Here is a 23114-nt window from a genome sequence, read left to right on the forward strand (position 1 = left end):
TTTGCAAAGAGAGTTGAGGCAAAACTTACTTGGTATTATTTTCAAGTGAGTTATCATTGTAGTAAACGCAGATCCCCAGCAGCAGAGCACACAAACCTTGAACCAGCTGCTCCTCTTCTCCAAGATTCTCTGATATTTGTGCTGTGAGCTGAAGGTGTCATTAAGGAAGAAGAAAGCTAAAGAAGAGATAATACCTTTCTACAAAAAGCAGGAAACCCCATCTTGCATGTGAGAACACTACTCATTTGAACTGTTACAGCTTCCTGAAATCAGTTGATATAAAGAGGAACTACAGTAAAAATAACAATGAAAAAAAGTGCTTAATTTTTACAAATAATTATTTATAAATGAATTATTCAATGTTTGCCCATTGTAATATCTTTCCTCTCCCTGATTTACATTCTGACATTTATCATATAGTGACATCTTTACTGCTGGCAGGTGATGTCTGTGGAAAGAGACAATGCATTTTTGGCAGTTAAAATTGCTGTTATTTCCCATAATGCAACAAGGCTCACACTGTGGGAGGGTTTTCACCACAATATCAGCTATATAGAGCCCCCTGATCTGTTTGAGAAAAGGAAAATATTTCTCATGGGAAAGGGGGTATCAGCTACTGATTGGGATGAAGTTAAATCCTTGGTTATGGTTTCTCTTTAAGTACTTGTTTGAGCTTAGCTTTTCAAGATCTTGTTGCATACAGCCTGCTAAACAAAAGAGAAAGAATTGGCCCTACAAAAACCGCACCACAATGAATGTAGAAAAATACAAAATAGCCTTTATTAAACCATACAATGATTAAAACCATAAAACAATGGCACAATGTGATCTGCCCTCAATGGTCAATAATATCAGTTATACATGAGAAATAAATAATTGAATAAATGACGCCCAGCTTGAAACACCCGTAAACAAGGGATGAGTGACGGGAGAAGGACAATGAATGACTCAGTGAGTGGGATGGGGTATATCTGAAGCCTGGCAACAGAGTATGACCGGTGTGAACAATGGATGTGGATGGGGATATAATCGTCCCTGTTAATGGATGTGGCCCAGGGTGAAGTGACAAGTAGTGAGCTTAGACAGGCATGGAGGGGGGGGGGGGGGGGGGGGGGGGCAACTAGTGAGGTGGTGCTCAGAAAATGAAGCTGACCACTGTGTTGAAGTGGTCAAGCGTGCATCCTGAAGCTGCTGTGAGCATAAGAGCTAGTGAAGCAGGACAGTGAACCCAGTGGCTCGGATTCCGAGTAATGGAAAGTGCATGGGAGAAAGAGCTTACCATGCCCGGAAGAAGCCGCTCTTGGCGGCGAATCGAGACGGCTCCTGCACGCACGCCCTCTCGTCCAGCTCCACCGGTAAGCTCTTTCTGAAAACAGACACTGCTGAAACAGACACTCTTAAAGTGGGATTGTCAGTGGCATAACAATAGGGGCTGCAAGCCTTGCAGCCACGGGTGGGTCCGAGGCCCGCTTAGGGCCGTTTTGGGGGGCAGGAGGGATTGCAGCATGAGGGGAAAGCATTAGCTACACATTGGCGGGGAGGGGGGGAAAGCCCCCCCCCCAGCATCAATCAGTGGCAGCAGGCGGCGGGCAGGAAAGAACACATACCTTCATGCGTTCCACGCACCGGAGGTTCCGCTCTCTAAGTGTCTGATGCTTCTTCCTGTTTAAACAGGAAGAAGCGTGAGGGACTTAGAGATCGGACCTCCGCGGTGGATGGAGGTACAGTGTTTTCCCGAAAATAAGACAGTGTCTTATATTAATTTTTGCTCTAAAAAGTGTGCTAGGGCTTATTTTCAGGAGATGTCTTATATTTCTATGAACACCATGAACGACAAACTACAAATATTCTTGAACAAAAAAAAATTAACATTTATTTCAAACGTTATCACATTCTGAATCATAACTCTTGAAACTGAAATGTTTTCACATTGAAGGACATCCTCAGAACTGTCCCAACTCTAGTTATCACACTGTAAAACATCCTAACTCTCAAAACGTTCTCACATTGTAGAACTTTCTAAACGCAAATGTTATGCTACGGTATCACATTCTGGAACAACGCTGAATGCCATCAGGAATGTCTGGCAATTCCATTTAATTTATTCGCAAACACTCATTTCATCACATTCCGGAACATCAGTATAAATCTCCAATTCCTGAATTTCATTCTGCACACAGTTGTGAAACCTGCTGTGTGGAAGGATGACATGACAAGTGCCTGATTGGCCCTGCACAATGTGTGTCCCCACACTGGCCCACTTTTATTGTTGCTCCTGTAATGTTAAAGCGCCAATCAGGCACCTGTCATGTCATCCCTGCACACAGTTGTTAAATCTGCTGTGTGTAAGGACGACATGACAAGTGCCTGATCGGCACTGCACAATGTGTGTCCCCACGCTGGCTGCCTGTGAATCTGTGTTGCGCGGAAAACAGTTCAACCTGCTCCGATATTAAAGTGTTCTAATTGGCCACAATAGTCTCAGAGGCGGGGTCATGCTCCGTTTTGGGGCCAATCACTGCACTGCACCGGAGCCATGATCCCGCCTCTGAGACGATTGTGGCCAATTAGAACGCTTTAATATCGGAGCAGCTTGAACTGTTTTCCACGCTACACGGATTCACAGGCAGCCAGCTTGTGTTAAATTGCAGACGGAGGAAGGAGGCAATGGGCGGTTCGCAGGAATCCTGGCATGAACGGAGAGAGTGACCCCGGCATGAACGGAGAGAGTGACCCCGGCATGAACGGAGAGAGTGACCCCGGCATGAACGGAGAGAGTGACCCCGGCATGAACGGAGAGAGTGACCCCGGCATGAACGGAGAGAGTGACCCCGGCATGAACGGAGAGAGTGACCCCGGCATGAACGGAGAGAGTGACCCCGGCATGAACGGAGAGAGTGACCCCGGCATGAACGGAGAGAGTGACCCCGGCATGAACGGAGAGAGTGACCCCGGCATGAACGGAGAGAGAGTGAACCCAGAGACCAGGCATAGACTGACGGCAATTTGAGTATACCGATAGCAGTACCGGTATGTGCAACACGTCATGCGGGTGCCACGTGCTCTTTAAAGCCCCTAGAAAAAAAAAAAAAGGCAGTTGTCCTGGCATTTTTCAATAATCTATTGTTTGATCCAGAGTGTTTCAAACCAGTTGCCCTACCACGACACAGGTATCTACCCCCTTAAAGCGGACCCAAACCAAACATTTGTTTTGATTCAAAATATTTAGTGGCACCACTCTGACACATACAAAGATAAATAAACACTCCTTCAAGCCTATGAGCATTTCAGTGCATGCTTTTCTCCCTTCTCTTTTCATAACTAGGGTTATACAAGTGGCAGCCATTGCTTCTGAGCTTAGTAGGAGGTTTTAGATCACGGATGTGTCATCAGCTACCCTCCCTCACAGGGGCGTCATCTATGTGAAATCTCACACAAGCTGAGATCACCTCCCCTGTGACATCATCAGTAGCAGCCTGTGTTTTGTTTTTTTATCTCCACCAGTCTGCCGGATTCTGTCCCGGCAATATGAAAGGAAGGGAGGTGTTCCTCCTATAAATGTAAAATATTTTATATTTGTCATCATGCAGCTGAAAAAAGGCTGCTATTTATTATTATAAGTTAGAAAATAGATTTTCTCTCTGAAATCTTGCATTTTTAATTTGGGTCCACTTTGAAACTTCACATAAGCTCCCAGGGACGTAGATACATAATCCCTGCCAGTTTACGAGCAGTGCACGCATCCTCCCGGTTCCTAAGTGTGATAAGTAGCAATAATGTTATTGCCAAGTGAATGGAGTCAGCGCTGAAATGTGATAATTGCACTGGTTTTTAAGAGAAACCGTCGCGAATCCGCAGTTTCCCCGCACATGAATCGCACGGGGAAACTCTGCCATAGGGGAGAATGGCGCTGCCTGGCCGAATCGCTTGCGGTAGCGATTCGGCCGGAACCCCCCCAGGATTCGCGGCGAAGGCTGCGATTCCCATGCTCATGGAATTCGCCTGCGATCCCGCCCACCCGCTCAGTGCCGGCGTGCGTTTCGCAGACGCACGCCGCACAAGTGGAAAGGAGCCCTTAGAAGTGGTTAAAGGTATTTAAACCAGGGGTTTCAACATCTGAAAATGCAAATATTAAATTCAAAGGAGGCATCTGGATCGGTTTGCACACATTTTGATGTTCAATTCTTTACAGATGCTGCAGGCTACATCTATTTCACTGCCCTCAAACATTAAGCCATTCAATTGCTCTTGGGTTTTCTGGCACATCAGAACTATTGTAGTTTCATACAGGTGTGGTTATGGGGCAATAAAATGCAATGTTGCGAATGTGGGAAACTATCCATCACTGTGAGCTAGTCCTTAACCTGTTTCGGACTTGGGTAACTGAAAACTACGCCCTATTCACTGCCTCACATCCCTGCCAGAGCGTAGATTGTGATGCCCCAATCGCCCACACGCTCCTAACACTATTGCCGCTCTGCTGCTGCACTCCACTCACTCAGCTGTCTAATGACAGCTGAGATCCCTGTACTGGTCAGGAGCCAATTTCATTGGCTTCTGACCATGTGATGGCAAGGTAGAGAAAAGGCTCTGGTCCTCAAAAGTAACTCGAGATATTAGGAGATGCAGTATTTATATCTGTACTTATCTAGGGCTTCCTCCAACCCCATGCACTCCGTTGCCTCCCTCACTGCCTACCTGGCTCCTCTATTCTTCTATAACCCTTGACAGCAACTAGACCAGGCATGGGCAAACTTGGCCCAACAGCTGTTAAGGAACTACAAATCCCAGAATGTGTTTGCCTTTATGAATCATGACTGTGGCTGTCAGACTCCTGCAATGCATTGTGGGACTTGTAGTTCCTCAACAGCTGGAGGGTCAAGTTTGCCCATGCCTGAACTAGACAAATTACCGCAAAAGATTGTCGAACGGGCCAGCAGGGAGGACAGGGAGAGAGGCAACAGAGTACATTGGGCTGAATGAAGTCCCAGGTAAGTAAAAATGCTACATCTTCTAACATCTCAGGTTCACTTTAAGAGGTCAGAGCCTTACAGTAAGGAAGGGTTAAAGACATAGCATAACAAAAAAGGATACAAAAGGCACATTAGCTGCATTGTGAAGGAAGTGTGTAACAGCAATTGGACAATTGGATAACCAGGTGCACAGCAGCATTAACAGTCCGACTCTGGTCTGAACTTTACTACCCTGCAGAGAATCGAAAAAATAAACAAATGGAACATAAATAAGAGAATTAAAAATAACAATCAACTAATCAATACAGGTATAGCAAGATCACCGAGAATTCAAAATGGCATCAAGCAGACGAAACTGAAGGTATAACCAACCCTTTAGGCTAGGGCAGGCATGGGCAAACTTGGCCCTCCAGCTGTTAAGGAACTACAAGTCCCACAATGCATTGCAGGAGTCTTACAGCCACAGCCATGACTCATAAAGGCAAATGCATTGTGGGACTTGTAGTTCCTTAACAGCTGGAGGGCCAAGTTTGCCCATGCCTGGGATAGGGTCACACTTGACAAATCTGTGAGGCATTTTGCGCAACGTGAAAATGCACATAATGCTTCCCAATGCACAATCGCAGTGCACTGGGAGCATTGCATGGTTTTCCGCAGCGTGTTTTTAATCGCACACACGTGGGATTCCCTTTTGCGGACAGCTAGCTGCCAGCCAAGAATGCGTTTTTTCCCCGTGGCCTTAAAGTGGATCCGAGGTGAACTTTTACTCATTGCATAATTGTGTTCTTTTCCTATTGTTTATAGGGCATTCCTCAAGCCAAATACTTTTTTATTTTTGTTTTAATACTCTAATTCCCTATAAACTAAATAAACCACGCCCACAGGTTTTCAGAGAGCCTTGGCAGTAGCAAGGGCTCATGGGAGCTCAGTCTGGGCAGAAGGAGGAGGTGGTGTTACTAGCCATTGATTTCAGAGGCAGAGGGGAGGAGGGAATAGGGGGGATTAGTTTTTTTCACAGGCTGATTGCTCAAGATACAGATAAGCCTGCCTCTGTGTAATGTTTACAAACAACATGGCTGCTATCATTGTATCACAGGAAGAAATACTCATTTTCTATAAAAGCTGTTTGCAGCTAGATATGCTGTGTAAACTATCTAAACTTTAGATAAGATATATAGACAAGTTACTTGTTATAGTTAGTTTTTCATCTCAGATCCGCTTTAAGTGTGACCCTACTCTTAAGCAGCCCATACACTCAGCCGATTTTCTGGCCGATCGATCGATCGCGGTCGATCGATCGATCGATCGCAAATCGGTTGGCCGATCGACCGATCGACGGCCGATTTTGATCGATTTCGATGGATTTCCATCGAACTAGCAGGGTGGAAAATTTAGGTCGATCTGATGAGATTGCTTATCAGTTTGCATTGGCCTTAATGGAAATCTGATGGCAAAAAAATGCCATCAGATCGAATTTCAACAGATTTCAAACTGAAATCTGTTGGAATTCTATCCTGGTAAAAAATGTTCTAAAAACGCATCAGATAGATCATCAGATGCATTTCTTATCTGTCTGCTGCCAATCTGACGAGTGTATGGGCACCTTTACTCAAGCTGTAGTTCGCTTAAGTTGTGGACTACGCCTTCAAATAAGACCAACACTGCAGATACGTGTGAATGTCAATGTCGCCGATTTGGCACAATTGTCATCCCAGCAGGATTCACACACTGCAAAATGAGGTGTAAATAGAGAGCATAATATATAATATTATACATTATTATGCTCTCTATATTATATATAAAATAATATAATAATATAGAAAGCATAAAGTAGACAAAGCTGCTGCACACCTTGAATGGTGGTGGCATCTTCTTAGATATGCTGCATGTTGGATTTTTTTGAATTACAACTATTAAGTAACATGATTATTGATCCTTTTTATCCAAACTTCACAGTAATGCAGATTTAATGAAAGGAGCGGTTGCAGAAGTCATCTGTGAATAAATCGTTTTCTTGTTTCGTGCCTAGGGCTTAAAGGGATACTGTAGGGGGGTCGGGGGAAAATGAGCTGAACTTACCCGGGGCTTCTAATGGTCCCCCGCAGACATCCTGTGTTGGCGCAGCCACTCCCCAATGCTCCGGCCCCGCCTCCGGTTCACTTCTGGAATTTCTGACTTTAAAGTCAGAAAACCACTGCGCCTGCGTTGCCGTGTCCTCGGTCCCGCTGATGTCATCAAGAGCGCACAGCGCAGGCCAAGTATGGTCTGTGTCTGCGCAGTACACTCCTGGTGACATCAGCGGGAGCGAGGACACGGCAACGCAGGCGCAGTGGTTTTCTGACTTTAAAGTCAGAAATTCCAGAAGTGAACCGGAGGCGGGGCCGGAGCATTGGGGAGTGGCTGCGCCAACACAGGATGTCTGCGGGGGACCATTAGAAGCCCCGGGTAAGTTCAGCTCATTTTCCCCCGACCCCCCTACAGTATCCCTTTAAGCAGCACTTGTGGCCTCCATCCATGCTCTGTGCATTTAGCTCTGGTCACCTCAGGGTGAAAAGAACTACAATGGAAGTTTCATTCAGGGCTGCGAGAAAAGACCAGCATGTTGTGCTAGCAGTGCCTGTGGAGCTCTTCAGTAAACAGAAAGCTAATGGAACAGACACTAATGCTGGGGATACACGGTACGACCCGACGGCTCGATTAGCCACCGGATCGACTCCCGTTGCGTCCCCACCGCCATCCGGATTGATTCCCGCTCGTCCCCGTGGGCGCTTCCTTATCCTCCGCTCGACTCCCCGCTATTGTCCACGGGCGGGGATTGAGCAGGGTCATTGGACCTGTCTGAAATTATCAATCGAGTAATCAGCGGCTCGATTGATAAGGGGGAAAACGTACCGTGTATCCCCAGCATTAAGGAGAGTTCCATTTATGATTGCCTGTAATTCTGGGGATACACAGTACGACCCAGCGGCTCATTTAGCCGCCGGATTGACTCCCGCCGCGTCCCCGCCGCTGCCCGGATCGATTCCCGCTCGTCCCCGCGGGCGCATCCTTATCTCGATCGAGCGGGGTCATCGGGCCTGTCGGAAATTATCAATCACGCCATCAGTGGCTCAATTGATAAGGGGGAAAACGTACAGTGTATCCCCAGCATAAGGAACGTGGTAAAAGGGATCCTCTAGTGGAGACAAATGTAACACTGTCATTCATGTGAAGAGAAATGCAGTGTTTTGGGTCTTGTATACAGCTAACGTTGCACCAAAACACTTACCTGAGAATATTTTTACAAGCGATCACTGCAGATTTCTACATAGCATGTATTATTATTCTGTTGAGCTGTAGTATGTAAATTAGTCTTCTATTGCTGCATATAGGCCAAAGAGATTTCATTGGTGCAATGTAACTTTTCCCCATCAAAATCCCACCCTTGGAAGCCCTTTCCCACTATCTGCAGTTTAATTGTACAATACAAACGTACAATTACTGTCATCCACACAAATAGTGGGTGGATAGTGTAAGGGCTCTGCCTCTGACACAGGAGACCCGGGTTCTTCCTGTTCAGTAAGACAGCACCTATTCAGAAAGGAGAACGTGGGCAAGACTCCATAACACTGCTATTGCCTATTGAGTGCGCCCTAGTGGCTGCTGCTCTGGCGCTTTGAGTCTGCCAGGGGAAAAACAGGATATAAAATGTTCCGTGACTTGTCAAATCCAGACTTGATCCCTAAGGCCCCACACAGAGACTGAGTGCTGTATAGATGTGTCACTAGGACTTGCGACATGTTCTAATGCTATGGAGTGGAGAGGAGGGACTATGGCTTCCGGCAGGCAAGGTGAGGAGAATGATGTGGTCTAACATCGCTTGTCACTGATGATGTGGCATGCCGGATATTCAGGAAATGCTGGGGGACACCCGTATCCATGCTAGATTCTCAGCTGAGAAGATCCTAAAAGGTTGCCTCAGTTAATCAAACACGTGTACCTGGCTTAACCCTGCGCACTGACAGACATAAAATCAATGCAAACCTTTGTAGAAGCGGAGAAAAAAACCCCCAAAAGCATTATATTACATGTAAAATGGAATGCAGAAATACTTCTGCAATCTATTTTACTCTTGTTATCAATATGAAGACAGCGCTCCTCTTCTTTAGAATACAGCCTGTAAAATCAAACAAATCTCAACATAGTGCATTACTGCTGGACTTGCGGAAGTAAACACCACCGTGAAAAAAATAGTGCTCCAATCGTGTACCACACACAGTGCAATTTATCCACACGATCCCATTTAAGATTAAAGGCTCACCAGATGCAATCCACCTCAGGTTTCAGGTGGGTCTCTCATGTAAATCAATCAGTCATAGATCTAGCAGCATTACGTTTCCAACGATTTTAATCCAAAGTATCACTTTAAGAAATCACAATAAAAACAAACATAGTGTAAAACCATTTACAAGCTGCCAATGCCCTGCGTTTAGATTGCACTCACGTAACCAGGGTATGATGTGCGCATATCAGGCCTGCTGTCAGCCTTGCGGTGTCACCTCCGCTGCGGTATCGGCGTCCCGTTTTCCGCTGCGGCGTTCCCGCTCGTCCTCACTAGCTAGCCGGCTCCCGTGATTCAATTCACTTCCAGTGACGTCAGGCGCTCCAGGCTCCGCCGGCGGAGCCTGGAGCGCCTGACGTCACTGGAAGTGAATTGAATCACGGGAGCCGGCTAGCTAGTGAGGACGAGCGGGAACGCCGCAGCGGAAAACGGGACGCCGATACCGCAGCGGAGGTGACACCGCAAGGCTGACAGCAGGCCTGATATGCGCACATCATACCCTGGTTACGTGAGTGCAATCTAAACGCAGGGCATTGGCAGCTTGTAAATGGTTTTACACTATGTTTGTTTTTATTGTGATTTCTTAAAGTGATACTTTGGATTAAAATCGTTGGAAACGTAATGCTGCTAGATCTATGACTGATTGATTTACATGAGAGACCCACCTGAAACCTGAGGTGGATTGCATCTGGTGAGCCTTTAATCTTAAATGGGATCGTGTGGATAAATTGCACTGTGTGTGGTACACGATTGGAGCACTATTTTTTTCACGGTGGTGTTTACTTCCGCAAGTCCAGCAGTAATGCACTATGTTGAGATTTGTTTGATTTTACAGGCTGTATTCTAAAGAAGAGGAGCGCTGTCTTCATATTGATAACAAGACACCATTGTGGATTAACTGATAGCGAACACTCTGAACTCTGGGTTTTGGTTCTGATTTATATGTTTCTACTGGGCCGGTGGGCGCATTCTGTACTAGTAAAAAAAAAAAAAAAAATCTATTTTACTCTGCCTTTAATAGTCAAAAAGAAAAGCTATAGGTAAATATTGAATACCATCTCTATTTCTTCCCTATCATGCTTCCTGAAATGGTAAAATATCCAAAGTAAAGCAAAATACACAGTGGTAAAATTCAAGGACATGAGCAAATATCAGAAATGGTCACTTCAAAAGACTGAACAACATTTAGTATACAAAATGAATCAAGCCACTTAATAACAGGTAACAAAATCAAAGATGACAGCTTACGTTTAAGTTAAAGAAAGTTCTAGCAAACCACAGCAGCCAGTTACATAACTATTAATTCTTGTTATGATCATACAACATTAGAAGACAATTACTGAACTTTAAAGGGGCACTATGGCAAAAAAAATTCTAAAATTTAAAATATGCACCAACATATACAAATAAGTAGTATGTTTTTTCGAGAGTAAAATGAGCCATAAATTACTTTTCTCCTATGTTGCTGTCTCTTACAGTAAGTAGTAGAAATTTGACAGAAGCAACAGGTTTTGGATTAGTCCATCTCTTCATGGGAGATTCTCAGTAATTTATTTTCAAAAGCACTTGGAATGGCAGTTGCTCTGTCCAACTGTCAAAAAACTGTGTAGTGAGCAGGAAAGCTGGCCAGCATCATTGTTTAAATCTTTTTTTAGGAAATACCTTTATAAAAAAAATAAAAGCCTTGCTGAGAATCCCCTATGAAGAGATAGACTACTCCAAAACCTGTCATTTCTGTCAGATTTCTACTACATACTGTGACAGCAATATAGGAGAAAAGTAATTTATGGCTCATTTTACGTTGGAAAAAAAACATTTCTTATTTGTATATGTTTGCACATATTTTACATTTTTTCACCATAGTGCTCCTTTAAGTATTTTACTGTATCCATACAAAGTAATCCATCAATGATTCAATCGATCACTTTGTAATCGAAAAATAAAGAAATCCAACAAAGGCAGGTGACACCTGAATCTAGCAACACTGTGCCTTTCATTGGGGGTTATATCAGACCAAGTACAAATATTCAATAGGGTCACCTTTGAACCCACATTGGAAGCACTTGAAGCGTAACCACCCAACGCTAGAATTAATGTTATGGCAGTTCACACACCAGCCAGGTATGGGTACATTAGATGATTACAAGTTAGTAAATATAGTTTAAAATGTAATTCCTAATCAGGTCAAAACAAAGGAGGAAAGGTGTGAGCTGGTGCCTTAAAGATGTAGCCATGTCACCGAAGTAAGGATTATGAATTTCCTTAGTCATCTCTAAACAGTGGATCGAAAATGGTAATAGGCCACTTGTGGGTCACAAGTACATCTTTAAAATTGGAAAAGGAGTGTAGTGTCCATCTCACTGGATTTAGAGATGAGAGGAAACCCTAGAAGCGTGGAGTTGTCATGCCGCTACTGTACGCAACAAGCACCAGTGGTGAGTCCCAGCTCCATCAAATGTTCTGAAAATGGGGTTACCACAGCAACAGAGGAATGTGTGAGTAGAAACACCTCAAGGCAGTTATTTCAAAAGTTAAATTAAAAACACCCACATCATAAAGCAAGGAAAAGAAGCCTTGCAGTGGCAGCAAGCAGTGCCAACATATACATACCCGTCTGTTGATCTTATCCCCCTGCAAATCATATGTCACAATTTTAATATCTTTGCGTGAGTTACTAGGTTAAATATGTTTCAAGCAAGCCATGCAATATTTGCATAAATGTAAAAAGACCTTTCCCAAGTTAAAGTGTTCTATTTAAATATGAAGTAAAAGAAATACACACGCCATCTCCTCAGTTAATGAGATCCAACATTATGCACATATAGGTAGAGTATAAACAAGTTTTCACCCAAGCAGAAAGTGTGTAGAAAGGCAAATCTTCAGTATTTTTAACTTGTCTGTTATAAGATTGTTCTTTTCTTTTGAATAACCTGTGCTGGTCAGCAGGGAAAATTTCTGTCAAATGCGAAAGGGATCCATCGACTATGATGCCATCTTAGAGGAGGCAGTCATAAGGATTCTTAAACACTGTGTCCAATGCACTGCATTATAAAGCAGCTGACAACTGATGCGCAAAGGACATGCAAAAAAAGTCCGTGCTTTTAAACGTAACAGTTTGGTAACATATCTAGTGGCTGAAGGGGACAAGCACAGTGCCATTTAAACATTAAAGAGAACATGTAACAAAAAAATGAAAAGTTCCCCTGGGTGGGTACTCACCTCGGGAGGGGGAAGCCTCAGGGTTCCAATGAGGCTTCCCCCTCCCCTGTAGCTGCAGGCAATCCAGCGCTGGCTCCCCCGAAGTGTCCCGGAATCCTCCCTCGGCAAGCCTGACAAGCGTCGATTTACTTACCTTCCCTGGCTCCAGCGGGGGCGGTGTTGCGGATCTCCGCACGGAGATAGGCAAAAATAGCCGATCTCTGTCGGCTCCGCTCTACTATGCAGGCGCAGGGGGGCATGCACCTGCGCAGAAGAGCGGCCCGACAGCGATCGGCTATTGCCACCTATTTCCGTGCGGATAGCCGAAACTGCGCCTGCCCTAGAGCCAGGAAGGTAAATATTTACATCCCCGCTGTTCGGGGAGCTTTTTCGCCGCTGCCGTGGGACCGAGAGGGTGGGGGAAGCCGCAATAGGATCCGGAGGCTTCCCCCACCCGAGGTGAGTACCCCCCAGGGGAGGTTTTTTTTTCATTACAGGTTTTCTTTAAGATCTGGTAATGAAGACTCTTTTTACTTAGGGGCTTATTTATAAATATCAAACAAAGAAATGTAAGTCCTATTTTAAACTGTAAATATATAATTGACAATTTTTAGACATTTTTTTAAGTGCAGAAGGTCCTAACGTTCCATTTTCTCAAACACGGTTTTACAACCAAAAAAGACTGATTAACATTACCTTTAGCATTTAAGTACTGACCCTAAGGGGTACATTGGGCAACTTTTATATATTATACTTTTCTAAAGCCGATTTTCCACCAGTTTGGCATACCTAACGTTCATTATCTTATTAAGGCTATTCAGTTGTGTGTGGTCCGATATAAATCATGGACAGAATCCGGAGACATAACAACAAAAGATGTTTAGGCGATACCTTTATCCCCTTCCGTACCAGCAGTTTCTGGCTCCTTAAGGACCAGAGACTGCTGGTACCATACAACGGTGCTTACCGACGAATCAAAGCACATACCCGCCGCTCTCTCATTGCCGCAGGCCCCTCCCTCTCTGCCGCCGCTATAACGGCAGAGCTCTGTGCACAGGTCAGAAACCGCGGTCAAGAGCCAATGAAATCGGCTCCTGACTGGCTCACAGAACTCTCCAGTTATACAGACGGCAGGGCGAGTGAACTGCGGCAGGGAAAGAGTGACAAGATCAGTGACAGCGCGCGGCAGGGAAGTTGAAATCTACGTACTGTCAGAGGAGCACAGTCACCTGCAGGACGTAAATTTCAATCAACGCGGTCCAGAAGCAGTTACTGTCTGCCTGTACAACATTTCTTTGCAAGCTTTCGAAACTCTAAGTTTCTTCTTCAGGCATGATACAGAACTGAATCAGAACCGTACAAAGTATTCTTGTACAGTTAGTCATTAAAAGTTTCACCTATACAACTTTTGTTGTTAGGTCTTCTGATAAGGCTATTCAACTATGTTTCCATACTTCTAACTCTAAAATGCTTACAGTTCATATATTCAAAGAGAATCTTGGAATGCTGCTTGCCAAGTTATGCAAAGTTGTGAAATACTGTGAAGCAGGAAAAAGTGAAAACTCTTAAAAATATCTCACATAGTTTGCTACGTGCCAGTTGTGCCAGCCATGCCTACTGTGATGTCAAAGCAGGAATACTAGCGCCTAGATACTGATACAGCCATAAACGCCCGAAAGAGATCTGTTGTGTCTCTGGAAATACAATTAAGGTTCAAGGGGACACATTACATAAAAACAGAGCCCACATGACCTTGTTAAAGCATAGATGTAGTCATGTAGTCATGTAGTCATGGTCCTAAGACGCTACACGATCTTGCATCAGTTCTCCTTCAAAGATTGTATAAGCCCAAAGCACTTGTTTTTAACTGTTGAAGTCCCAAGTCATCCATATCAGGCAGGCAGACCGATTCATTAAGATTAATAAAACATCAGTGCACAGAACTATTCCACTCACCAAAGCTGCACTCTCCAACAGCAAGAAGCACATATTGTTCTCCAATTAGCTGGGTGCAATGGTTAGATTTTTAAAAATAATAGGATGCCTGTGGCTTATACTCAAAGGGAAAGCCGGCAAGTATATTATAAGGAAACCGCATTATAAATGAGCCAAATCCTTAATTTAGAGAATATAATCATGGTATTCTTACTACTTGTCCTAAAGAAAGCTAGTGGTTACTCAGGTCATAAAGATGCTCTTACCTGTGATAAGATGTTGGTGCACTGCTGCAATAGGGAAACTGGAGGATTGCCAATACTGGTTGCAAGTTGAACCCTAAGTAGCTGTTCTTTTTGGGTAGAATTCTCCAGCAGAGCATGAGCCAGTGCAACAGCTGCACACCAGTTGGAAAGGGAATCCGTAGAGAAGAGACCACCACAGAGCAGCTGTCCAGCAGACAGTGAGGTTGCTGAGGAAGGAATCAGTAACATGTGCAATGATCACACTGTATACACCTCGGTTCGTAAAGTTACCTCCACAGATGCCAGTCACACACACATATTGATGTCTAAATCATTCTATAAATCTGACTAGAAAAAGGGGCAAGCTTAAAGGAGTTATCAGGGATATTTAATGAAAATTAGTGCTACTTACCCGGGGCTTCCTCCAGCCCCAAGTTTCCAGCACGGCCCTCGCCGCAGCTCTGTGGTGAGCCGTTCGCCGCCGCTTCTTCCCTATTCCTGCGCAGTACGCTCCGGTCCCCGTGGCGGTGATTGACAGCGCCGCTTATGCTGGCGCAGTACAGGCCGACCTCCAGGTCAGCCTGACGTCATCGCTGGGGACTGGGAAGCAGCGGCGGTGAATGGCTCACCGGGAGCTTGGGGTTGGAGGAAGCCCCGGGTAAGTAGCACTTATTTTCATTAAATATGCCTGATAACTCCAAGTTTCTAGATGACCTTTCTTTCAAAACAGTGCTATCTGAATATCTTAAAGGACCACGATCGTGAAAAATTTTACCATTTAAAATACATGTAAATACATAAAAATGTAAAATACATGTGAATGCATACAAATAAGAAGTATGTTTCTTCCAGAGTAAAATTAGCCATAGATTACCTTTCTCTTATGTTGCGGTCACATATAATCGGTAGTAGAAATCTGCCAGAACTGACAGGTTTTGAACTAGTCCATCTCTTCATGGGGGATTCTCAGCAAGGTTTTTATTCTTGATAAAGACACTCCCTGAAAGGAATTTATATAAAGATGCTGGCCCGTGTACCTGTTCACTACACACTTTTTTTGGCAGTTGGACAGAGCAACTGCCATTCGCTAAGTGCTTTTGAAACTAAACAAAACCATGAGAATCCCCCACGAGGAGATGAGCTAGTCCAAAACCTGTCGGTTCTGTCGGATTTCTAGTTCCTACTTTAAGTAACAGCAACATAGGAGAAGAGTAATTTATAACACATTTAACTCTGGAAGAAATGTACTTCTTATTTGTATGTGTTTCCATGTATTTTAAATTTTATGATTTTCGTGATAGTGGTCCTTAAAGCATTTTTTAAAGGACAACTTTTTTTTAAACGTTTAAAGTTAGATACTCACCTAAGAAGAGGGAAGGATGTAGATTCCTTTGAGCCTTCCCATTCCTCTGTGCATCCATTTGTTCCACCACCAGGCCCACTGTATCAGTCTTCAACATTAATGTCGAAGAGGCCTTTGCATCTCCTCGGAAGGCCATTTTAAGTACTCTGTTCTCCAAATACTCCTGAAGAGGAGTGGCTTTGTACAGCGCATGCCCGGGAGACCCGAGTACTTTCGAGCAGACCCAAACTTACGGCCAGCAGGAGATTTAAGCGTGGGCCAGATGGTGGAACAAGGGGACTCAGAAAGAAATGGTCTAAGGGATCTAGAGCCTTTCCTTCTTAGGTGAGTATCTAACTTCTTTGTTTTAAAAGGTTACATCTGTCTTTTAAAGGAATACTATCGATACCCAATTGTTCTAAAATGACAGTGTGCAAATAATGTCTAAGTAGCTGTGTAAACATTTTCCTACTTTTCATGTTAAATATCAGAGGCAAAAACTGTAATTAATTGAGGGTAGGATTTAGCTATATTGGGACAAATCAATTGCAGAAGGGGTGTCTGCTTCAATGCACAGCCAGAGTTGCATATCAGGCTACAGAAAGCAAATATCAAACATATCAAACTCTGAAAGCAAAATCAGTATGAAAAGCTGTGACAATTAGTTACATTTCCTCTGCTCTCTTCAGACACTTCAGTCAGAAACACAGGACACAGGAGCTGCAGCTGTTGGGAGCCTTGCCTCTGTCACACACAGAGTTACACATAGAGTTAACTGATCAAGTGTGAGAGGAATATGTGAATCGATAGTATTCCTTTAAGTAATGTTAATACACAAATGCATGTCAATACAGGTTACCATTTAGACAGCTTGGCAGATATTTTTACAGGAAAAGTGCCTTGTATAGCTTATTGGGGCTAGACATAAGTAGATAATCCATCAAAGGGAAGATGACCAATTCCATGGCATCATGCATGAGCTGAGCAGAAACAGACAGGACTGTGCAGACAGCAGCATTACCATCAATTGTGGAGGGCAGAAGAGTTGCTACAATTTCTGCTTGACCTTTCTGATTCTTGTACAAGAAGCACTGAAAGCAGTACAAAACGGCACATCTCAAAACAAACGGCTGCCTCTCATTCACCATGGACATCAAAAGCACCACGATTGCCGGTCTTCAGAAGGGAAGGAGCAAAGGAAAAACAGAAATTGATAACATTTTTAGTAAAACAGTTTGATTACAACAGGGAAAACACTAAGCAAATGTAACATAAGCACATATATGGATAAGGTGCACATTTACTTATTACTATTTCAAGAACTCAAGAAAATGAGTGCCAAATATAAACAAACACAATTCAGTTTAAGATCCCCATCTTTCCCTAAGGAGAGGGAAGCCTATGGGATCCCTCTGCTGCTGCCCGGGGCCCTCCAGCTGATCGAGGCAGTGTTCCTCTTCTGGCACAAGAGTGGCCATGCTGCAGTTGTATGAGCACGACTGCGCCTGTGTAGTAGCATGGAGATGCTTGTGCACGTGGCTACAGCTTGCTGTGCAGGCCCAGCCGGACTTGCACAGGTGCAGTTCAGCCATGTTTGAAGAGGAGAGTGGCTCAGATCAGATTACGGAGAAGCCCTTGTATGCAATTTTCTGGGGGTCAGCGAGCAGCAACAGTGAAATAGAGGATGCCAAGGGAAGCCTCTACAGCAGGCATGTCAAACCGGTCCTACGAGGGCCGAGGTCCTCACACATTTTTGTCACAGCTCAAATGAATTGACGGGTTTCGATCAGGAAGGTGTGGTCCATCAGGTAGAACACATTTCTCTCTTTCTCAGTCCATCTTGAACACTGGCATGGCTCCGGCTCTCCAGGCCTGGAGTTCGACACCTGTGCTCTACAGGATACAGAGGCTTCCCTCTACTTAGGCAAGAATGTGATTTTTGACCTGAGCTGCGGCTCAGGTACACATTAACAAGTACCAAACGTGCATGAGTCTGGCTTATCACATACCTGCAAAATACAACATTTGCAAGATAAAAGAATATTTGAAATACATCTACAGAAAAGGGTCTGTGATTACCTGGGAGGATTTGATGGTGCATTAACAGATGCAAAATAGTCTTGGTTAATTTGGCTGCCTCTTATTACTTCAGATACTGTGTTTATAGTCTACCAAGGAATAAAAGAGAATTAGAGGTGAAAATCCCACCATACTGTATTCTGCAAATTCTACTCACCATGTATTTCAAATATAAAATACTCTCACCCAAATGTGCACATCATGTTTGGCAGAAGTGAGAAAAGCATAGGCATCAATAAACTAAAATGCACAAGAGGAATGGCAAAAATAAAAGACAGGACATGCAAAATAAAGGGCATACCTAGCAGCTGCGCATCAGGTACATCCCCAGCTATTCAGTGACTTACATAGGAACTTTCCCACGGGCTAAAGTCATGAGATGATAATCTGACAAGAGTCAAGCCCCATGTCAGATCTACAGCAATTGGAAAATGGTTGTTTGTTTGCAATAACATTTTAAAATGCCATTTCTGATATGTACAAAACATTTTTAAATGAGCTATACGGAGTCTAATGAAAGATATTCAGTAAATATATCAGGGCTGTGAAGTCAGTACAAAAATCATCCGATCTCCAACTCATCAGTTTATCAAACCACCGACTCCAGGTACCGAAAATTACTCTGACTCAGCCTCCACAGCCCTTGCAGGGCTATGGAGTGAGTACTAAAATCATCTGACTCTAACCCCCACTCCTCAGTTTATGAAACCTCTGACTCCAGATACACAATAATTTCTCCGACTCCTCGACTGACTCCCCAGCTCTGAAATATATACAAGTGTATTGTTATGTTCTGCCTGTTAACTCATCACCCTGTCACTCTGCTCCTGCTCTTCTCACCAACCTGTCAACTAATTGCAGACCGGACAGAGAATCCAGTACAAATTTCAAACTCTTAACTACATCACGTTATAGGACAGTGATGGCAAACCTTTCAGAGGCAGAGTGCCCAAATTGCGGCCCAAAATCCACTTATTTATCACAGAGTGCCAACATGGCAATTTATATTGAACTAGTAGACCCAAGCCCGTTTAAAAACGGGCTCTAGGTCTTTTTTCTGCCGCCGCCAGTGTGCTCGCCTGCCTCGCTCCCGTCCAGCTGTCCGTTACTCGGCACATCCGCAGTAGCAAAAAACAAAGACAGCTGGACGCAGTGACACAGGGATTTTATTGTATAGGATACTTTGGTTTTAGTTCACACAAAGTTCATACATTAAAGACCACTTTACATTTAAAATTCAGCAATTACCCAATATAAAAAAAAATAAAAAGCAGAAATAACCCTCATATATAAAAAACAGCAATTACCCCCACATATAAAAAGCAGCAATTACTCCACAAAATTCAAAATACATGAATTGGTCCCACAAATGAATTGCAGCAATTACCCTGCATTTAAAATGAATCAATCAATCAACACACATCAGGGACTAACGCAGCATGCCGCAGCAAAAATTAGGCGTTATTATGCAATCGGACAGTGGGTGTGATCATGGATGGGGCCAAATGTACATAAACCTAGCAGTCTTGTAACTTAAATATCATAAATAGGCAGCATTTCACATAAATAGGCAGTCCCCTCACCTGACTTCTGTCTTGTATTCAGTTGGCTGGCCTGGGTGCTGTGCTATGCTGGCGGTGGTGCTGGGTTGGTGGTGTTGCTGGGCTTTGTGGTGGTGATGCTATGATGCTGAGCTGCATGGTCTGGCTGGCAGGGAGGCTATGCTGGCCTGGCTGGCAGTGATGCTGTACTGGCCTGACTGGCGGGGATGGTGAGGGCTGACTGGTGGTTATGCTGAAGCCTGGCTGGCGGTTATGCTGAAGCCTGGCTGGCGGCGATGCTGGCCTGGCTGGTGGAGATGCTGGCCTCCAGTGTTACCAAGGCACACGCGGATACAAGCAGGGCTGTGGAGTCGGAGTTGGAGTCGGGGCAATTTTGGGCACCCGGAGTCGGAGTCGTTGATTTCATAAACTGAGAAGTCGAAGTCGGGAGTTGGATGATTTTTGTACAAAATCAACAGCCCTGTTAAGTATTAGACTAAGGAGTCGGAGTCAAGGTCATTTTGGGTACACTGAGTCGGAGTCGTGGTTTCATAAACTGAGGAGTCGGAGTTGGAGGATTTTTGTACCGACTCCACAGCCCTGGATACAAGAACATAAGTGTCGTGCAGGAGGTGAAGATACATAGACGCTAACCAGCCTGGCTGGGGGTCACATGGTTCCAGGCACCCTCACTGGCTGTCCGGCCCCATGTGATCACCAGCTGGGCTGGGAGCATCTGTCTCTCCACCCCCTGCACTTCTCTTGTATACGCACTGACATCATGGAAACAGCAGAGACGCTGCAGCGGCGTCTCGCAACAATCCGGGCTCCTAAGCAACAGGAGACAGGACAGTTGAGGATGAACTGGGCAAGTTTACCCTCTTACCCCCTCCAGACAGATCATTGCCGCCACTTCCCCCTTCCGATGAGAGTTAAAAAAAAACCCTGAGGTGAGAAGCGTCTCAGCTACTATACTTATCAGGGGCTTCCTTAAGCCCCCTTGAGACCGCTTGTCCCTCGTCGTCTCCGCAGGGTGGCTCCTGTCACTTGCAAATCAGACCGATAGCCTGGCCGAGTCACGCTTCATCACGCATGCATGGCCTGGGATGCTCCCGACTTAAGGAGTTTTCTGCCCTTGTGGGTAACCCTCCCAGCCACAGGAGTAAGACGGAGGAGTGCCTGGCTGGGCTGCGAATGCGCGACTCGGCCAGGCTTTTGGGCTGAATTGCAAGTGAAAGGAGCCTCCCGGGGAAAACGGCAAGGGGCAAGCGGCCCTAAGGGGGCTTAAGGAAACTCCGGGTAAGTATGGTACCTGAGATGCTTCTCGTCTCAGGTACACTTTAAAGACTAATTGGATAAAAGATTAAACGCTCCCCCCCCCCACCCCACGGACAGTTAAAGACTAATTGGGCGACAGATTGCCCACCCCTACCCCTGAACAGTTAATAAGGTTACTGCTGCCCCCCACCCACAGAGACAGTAGCTGAAAAGATTTTACAGACTTACGTCTGTATATGCAGGCTGAGGTGGACAGAGCAATTCTGCGGCTGGTGCTGCTGGCCAGGGAGGACCAGATTCAGCTCCTCTCTCCTCTCAGGGTCAGGACTAAAGCCGCCGACGAACTGCAGGGGGGTGGAGCTTAGCAGTGACGGCAGCTCAAAGGACAGCTACTCCTCCTCCTGCAAAAAGATTGTCGTGACCCAGAAAGGTTTGACAAGCAGAGCAGGAAAGGGGGGCAGAGCTTTGAAAAGCATCTCCGTGCACTGATGCTAGTCCTGCTCTGCTCCCTCTAGACATGCGGCGTTCTGGGTCGGCAGCGGTGGTTATAAAGATTAATGGTGATGGCAGACACAGCACACGTGCCCACAGAGATGGCTCTGCGCGCAGCCTCGGGCACGCGTGCCATAGGTTCGCCATCACTGTTATAGGATATGTGAGCTTCATACATCCCCTCACTAATTTACCATCTTAAAAATGCTCTAGTTAGAGGGATATGGAATGCTCTAGTTAGAGGGATATGGAAGCAGCCATATTTATTTTCTTTTAAACAATGCCAGTTGTCTAGCAGCCCTGATCTCTTTGGCTACAGTCAGAGCACCTGATCTGCATGCTTGTTCAGGGTCTCTGGCTAAAAGTATCAGAGGCAGAGGATCAGCAAGAAAGCCAGGCAATTAGCAATGTTTAAAATGAAATAAATATTCGTTCCTCCCTTCAGGAATCCTTTAAAAAAAAACAACAATGGATCGACGCTGTGTGTTTAAAAATGTACAGCATGAAAGAATCCCAAGAGCTTGAAATAATCCCAAGAGCTTCTCCTTTGATCTAGAACAATTTATTTTACATCCTATTCCTTAAAACCCATATAGTTTAACCCAATAACACTGCTTGGATATTAATCTGTTTCTACTTCTTCTGCATAAACTATGTACTAACCAATGTCTAACCAAATATCTTCCCTATTTCATCTTGGCTTTATACAAGCACTGCCATGACTGTATTTGTCAGTCTTGTAGGTGTCTAGGTGTCTGTGTTAATAAAGCCACCTTTAACAAGTCACACTAGCTGCTTTATCATGGAAATGCATTTCACAACTTATTTTGAGATGATTTGCAGCTACTTAAAATGTTGCTGCTGGAGATGCTTACATGCCAGAGAAGTAACTGGTGGGTAAGATCTGAAGTTGGACTAGAAACATCACTGAATACAAGTATGCAAGACTGTCATAGTGGTACAGGAGGCTCCCTCAATCAAAAGTGTATTTGTAAATAGGGAAGTATTCAGTAAAGGAAGCCAGGTCAACAAGAGGTAAGAACGCGAGCTCCACTGAACTGCCACCACCTCCTTTAATGGACACTAAAATGCACTAATAATGGGTTTTTATTAGACAGGTGCATTTTAAAACCATTAAAATCTGTGACTGCTACTGAGAACTCCTTGGTCAAGTCAAAGTGATGGTCAGTGAGATGTTAATCATTTCCAGTTTATGCAAATTTTGGACCAATAAAAATCATCAGCTGCATTTCCACACATCATTAAATTCTCCCAAGCTTTGTACTGCCAACAAGTGACAACACTGGATATTCAACAGAGATTATTTTCAAACGGGTAAGGAAACATATAGACAAAGCGAAAAAAAGTAATAATAATAATAATAAAGGATATATATATATATATATATATATATATATATATATATATATATATATATATATATATATATATATATATATATATATATATATATATATATATATATATATATATATAAATAAAAAGCAGAAAATACCTCTGTTAGAATGTCAGCAGGGACACCGGTTGCCATTAAGATGATGCAGAGCTGCTGTAGCAGTCCACACTGGAACATGACCTTTTGGCAACTGCTGGTGGCACCAGGAGGATTTACTGGAGAAACCAGCACACGGACCAGCTGTAAACATACAATGGCACTTATTACACACCACATGTCTTAATATTATCCAT

At 44.3% G+C, this 23114-nt stretch overlaps 1 protein-coding gene across 6 annotated transcripts in view; it reads right to left on the bottom strand.

Annotated features, from left to right (window-relative positions):
* USO1 (USO1 vesicle transport factor) overlaps window positions 1-23114 on the bottom strand; it is a 95303-nt gene that overhangs the window by 34518 nt on the left and 37671 nt on the right. For 3 of the 6 annotated variants that reach the window (XM_068232858.1, XM_068232850.1, XM_068232842.1), the window contains 7 exons: window positions 22921-23061; window positions 18094-18182; window positions 17036-17190; window positions 14694-14899; window positions 11905-11925; window positions 5095-5205; window positions 30-148 (listed from right to left, as the gene is read on the bottom strand). In XM_068232858.1, the coding sequence (XP_068088959.1) occupies window positions 30-148; window positions 5095-5205; window positions 11905-11925; window positions 14694-14899; window positions 17036-17190; window positions 18094-18182; window positions 22921-23061 (842 nt within the window). The remainder of the gene's footprint in view (window positions 1-29; window positions 149-5094; window positions 5206-11904; window positions 11926-14693; window positions 14900-17035; window positions 17191-18093; window positions 18183-22920; window positions 23062-23114) is intronic. The other 3 variants (XM_068232885.1, XM_068232876.1, XM_068232868.1) reach the window with 1 other exon arrangement.

Source organism: Hyperolius riggenbachi, chromosome 1 (genome assembly GCF_040937935.1).
Source record: "Hyperolius riggenbachi isolate aHypRig1 chromosome 1, aHypRig1.pri, whole genome shotgun sequence".
NCBI lineage: Eukaryota > Metazoa > Chordata > Amphibia > Anura > Hyperoliidae > Hyperolius > Hyperolius riggenbachi.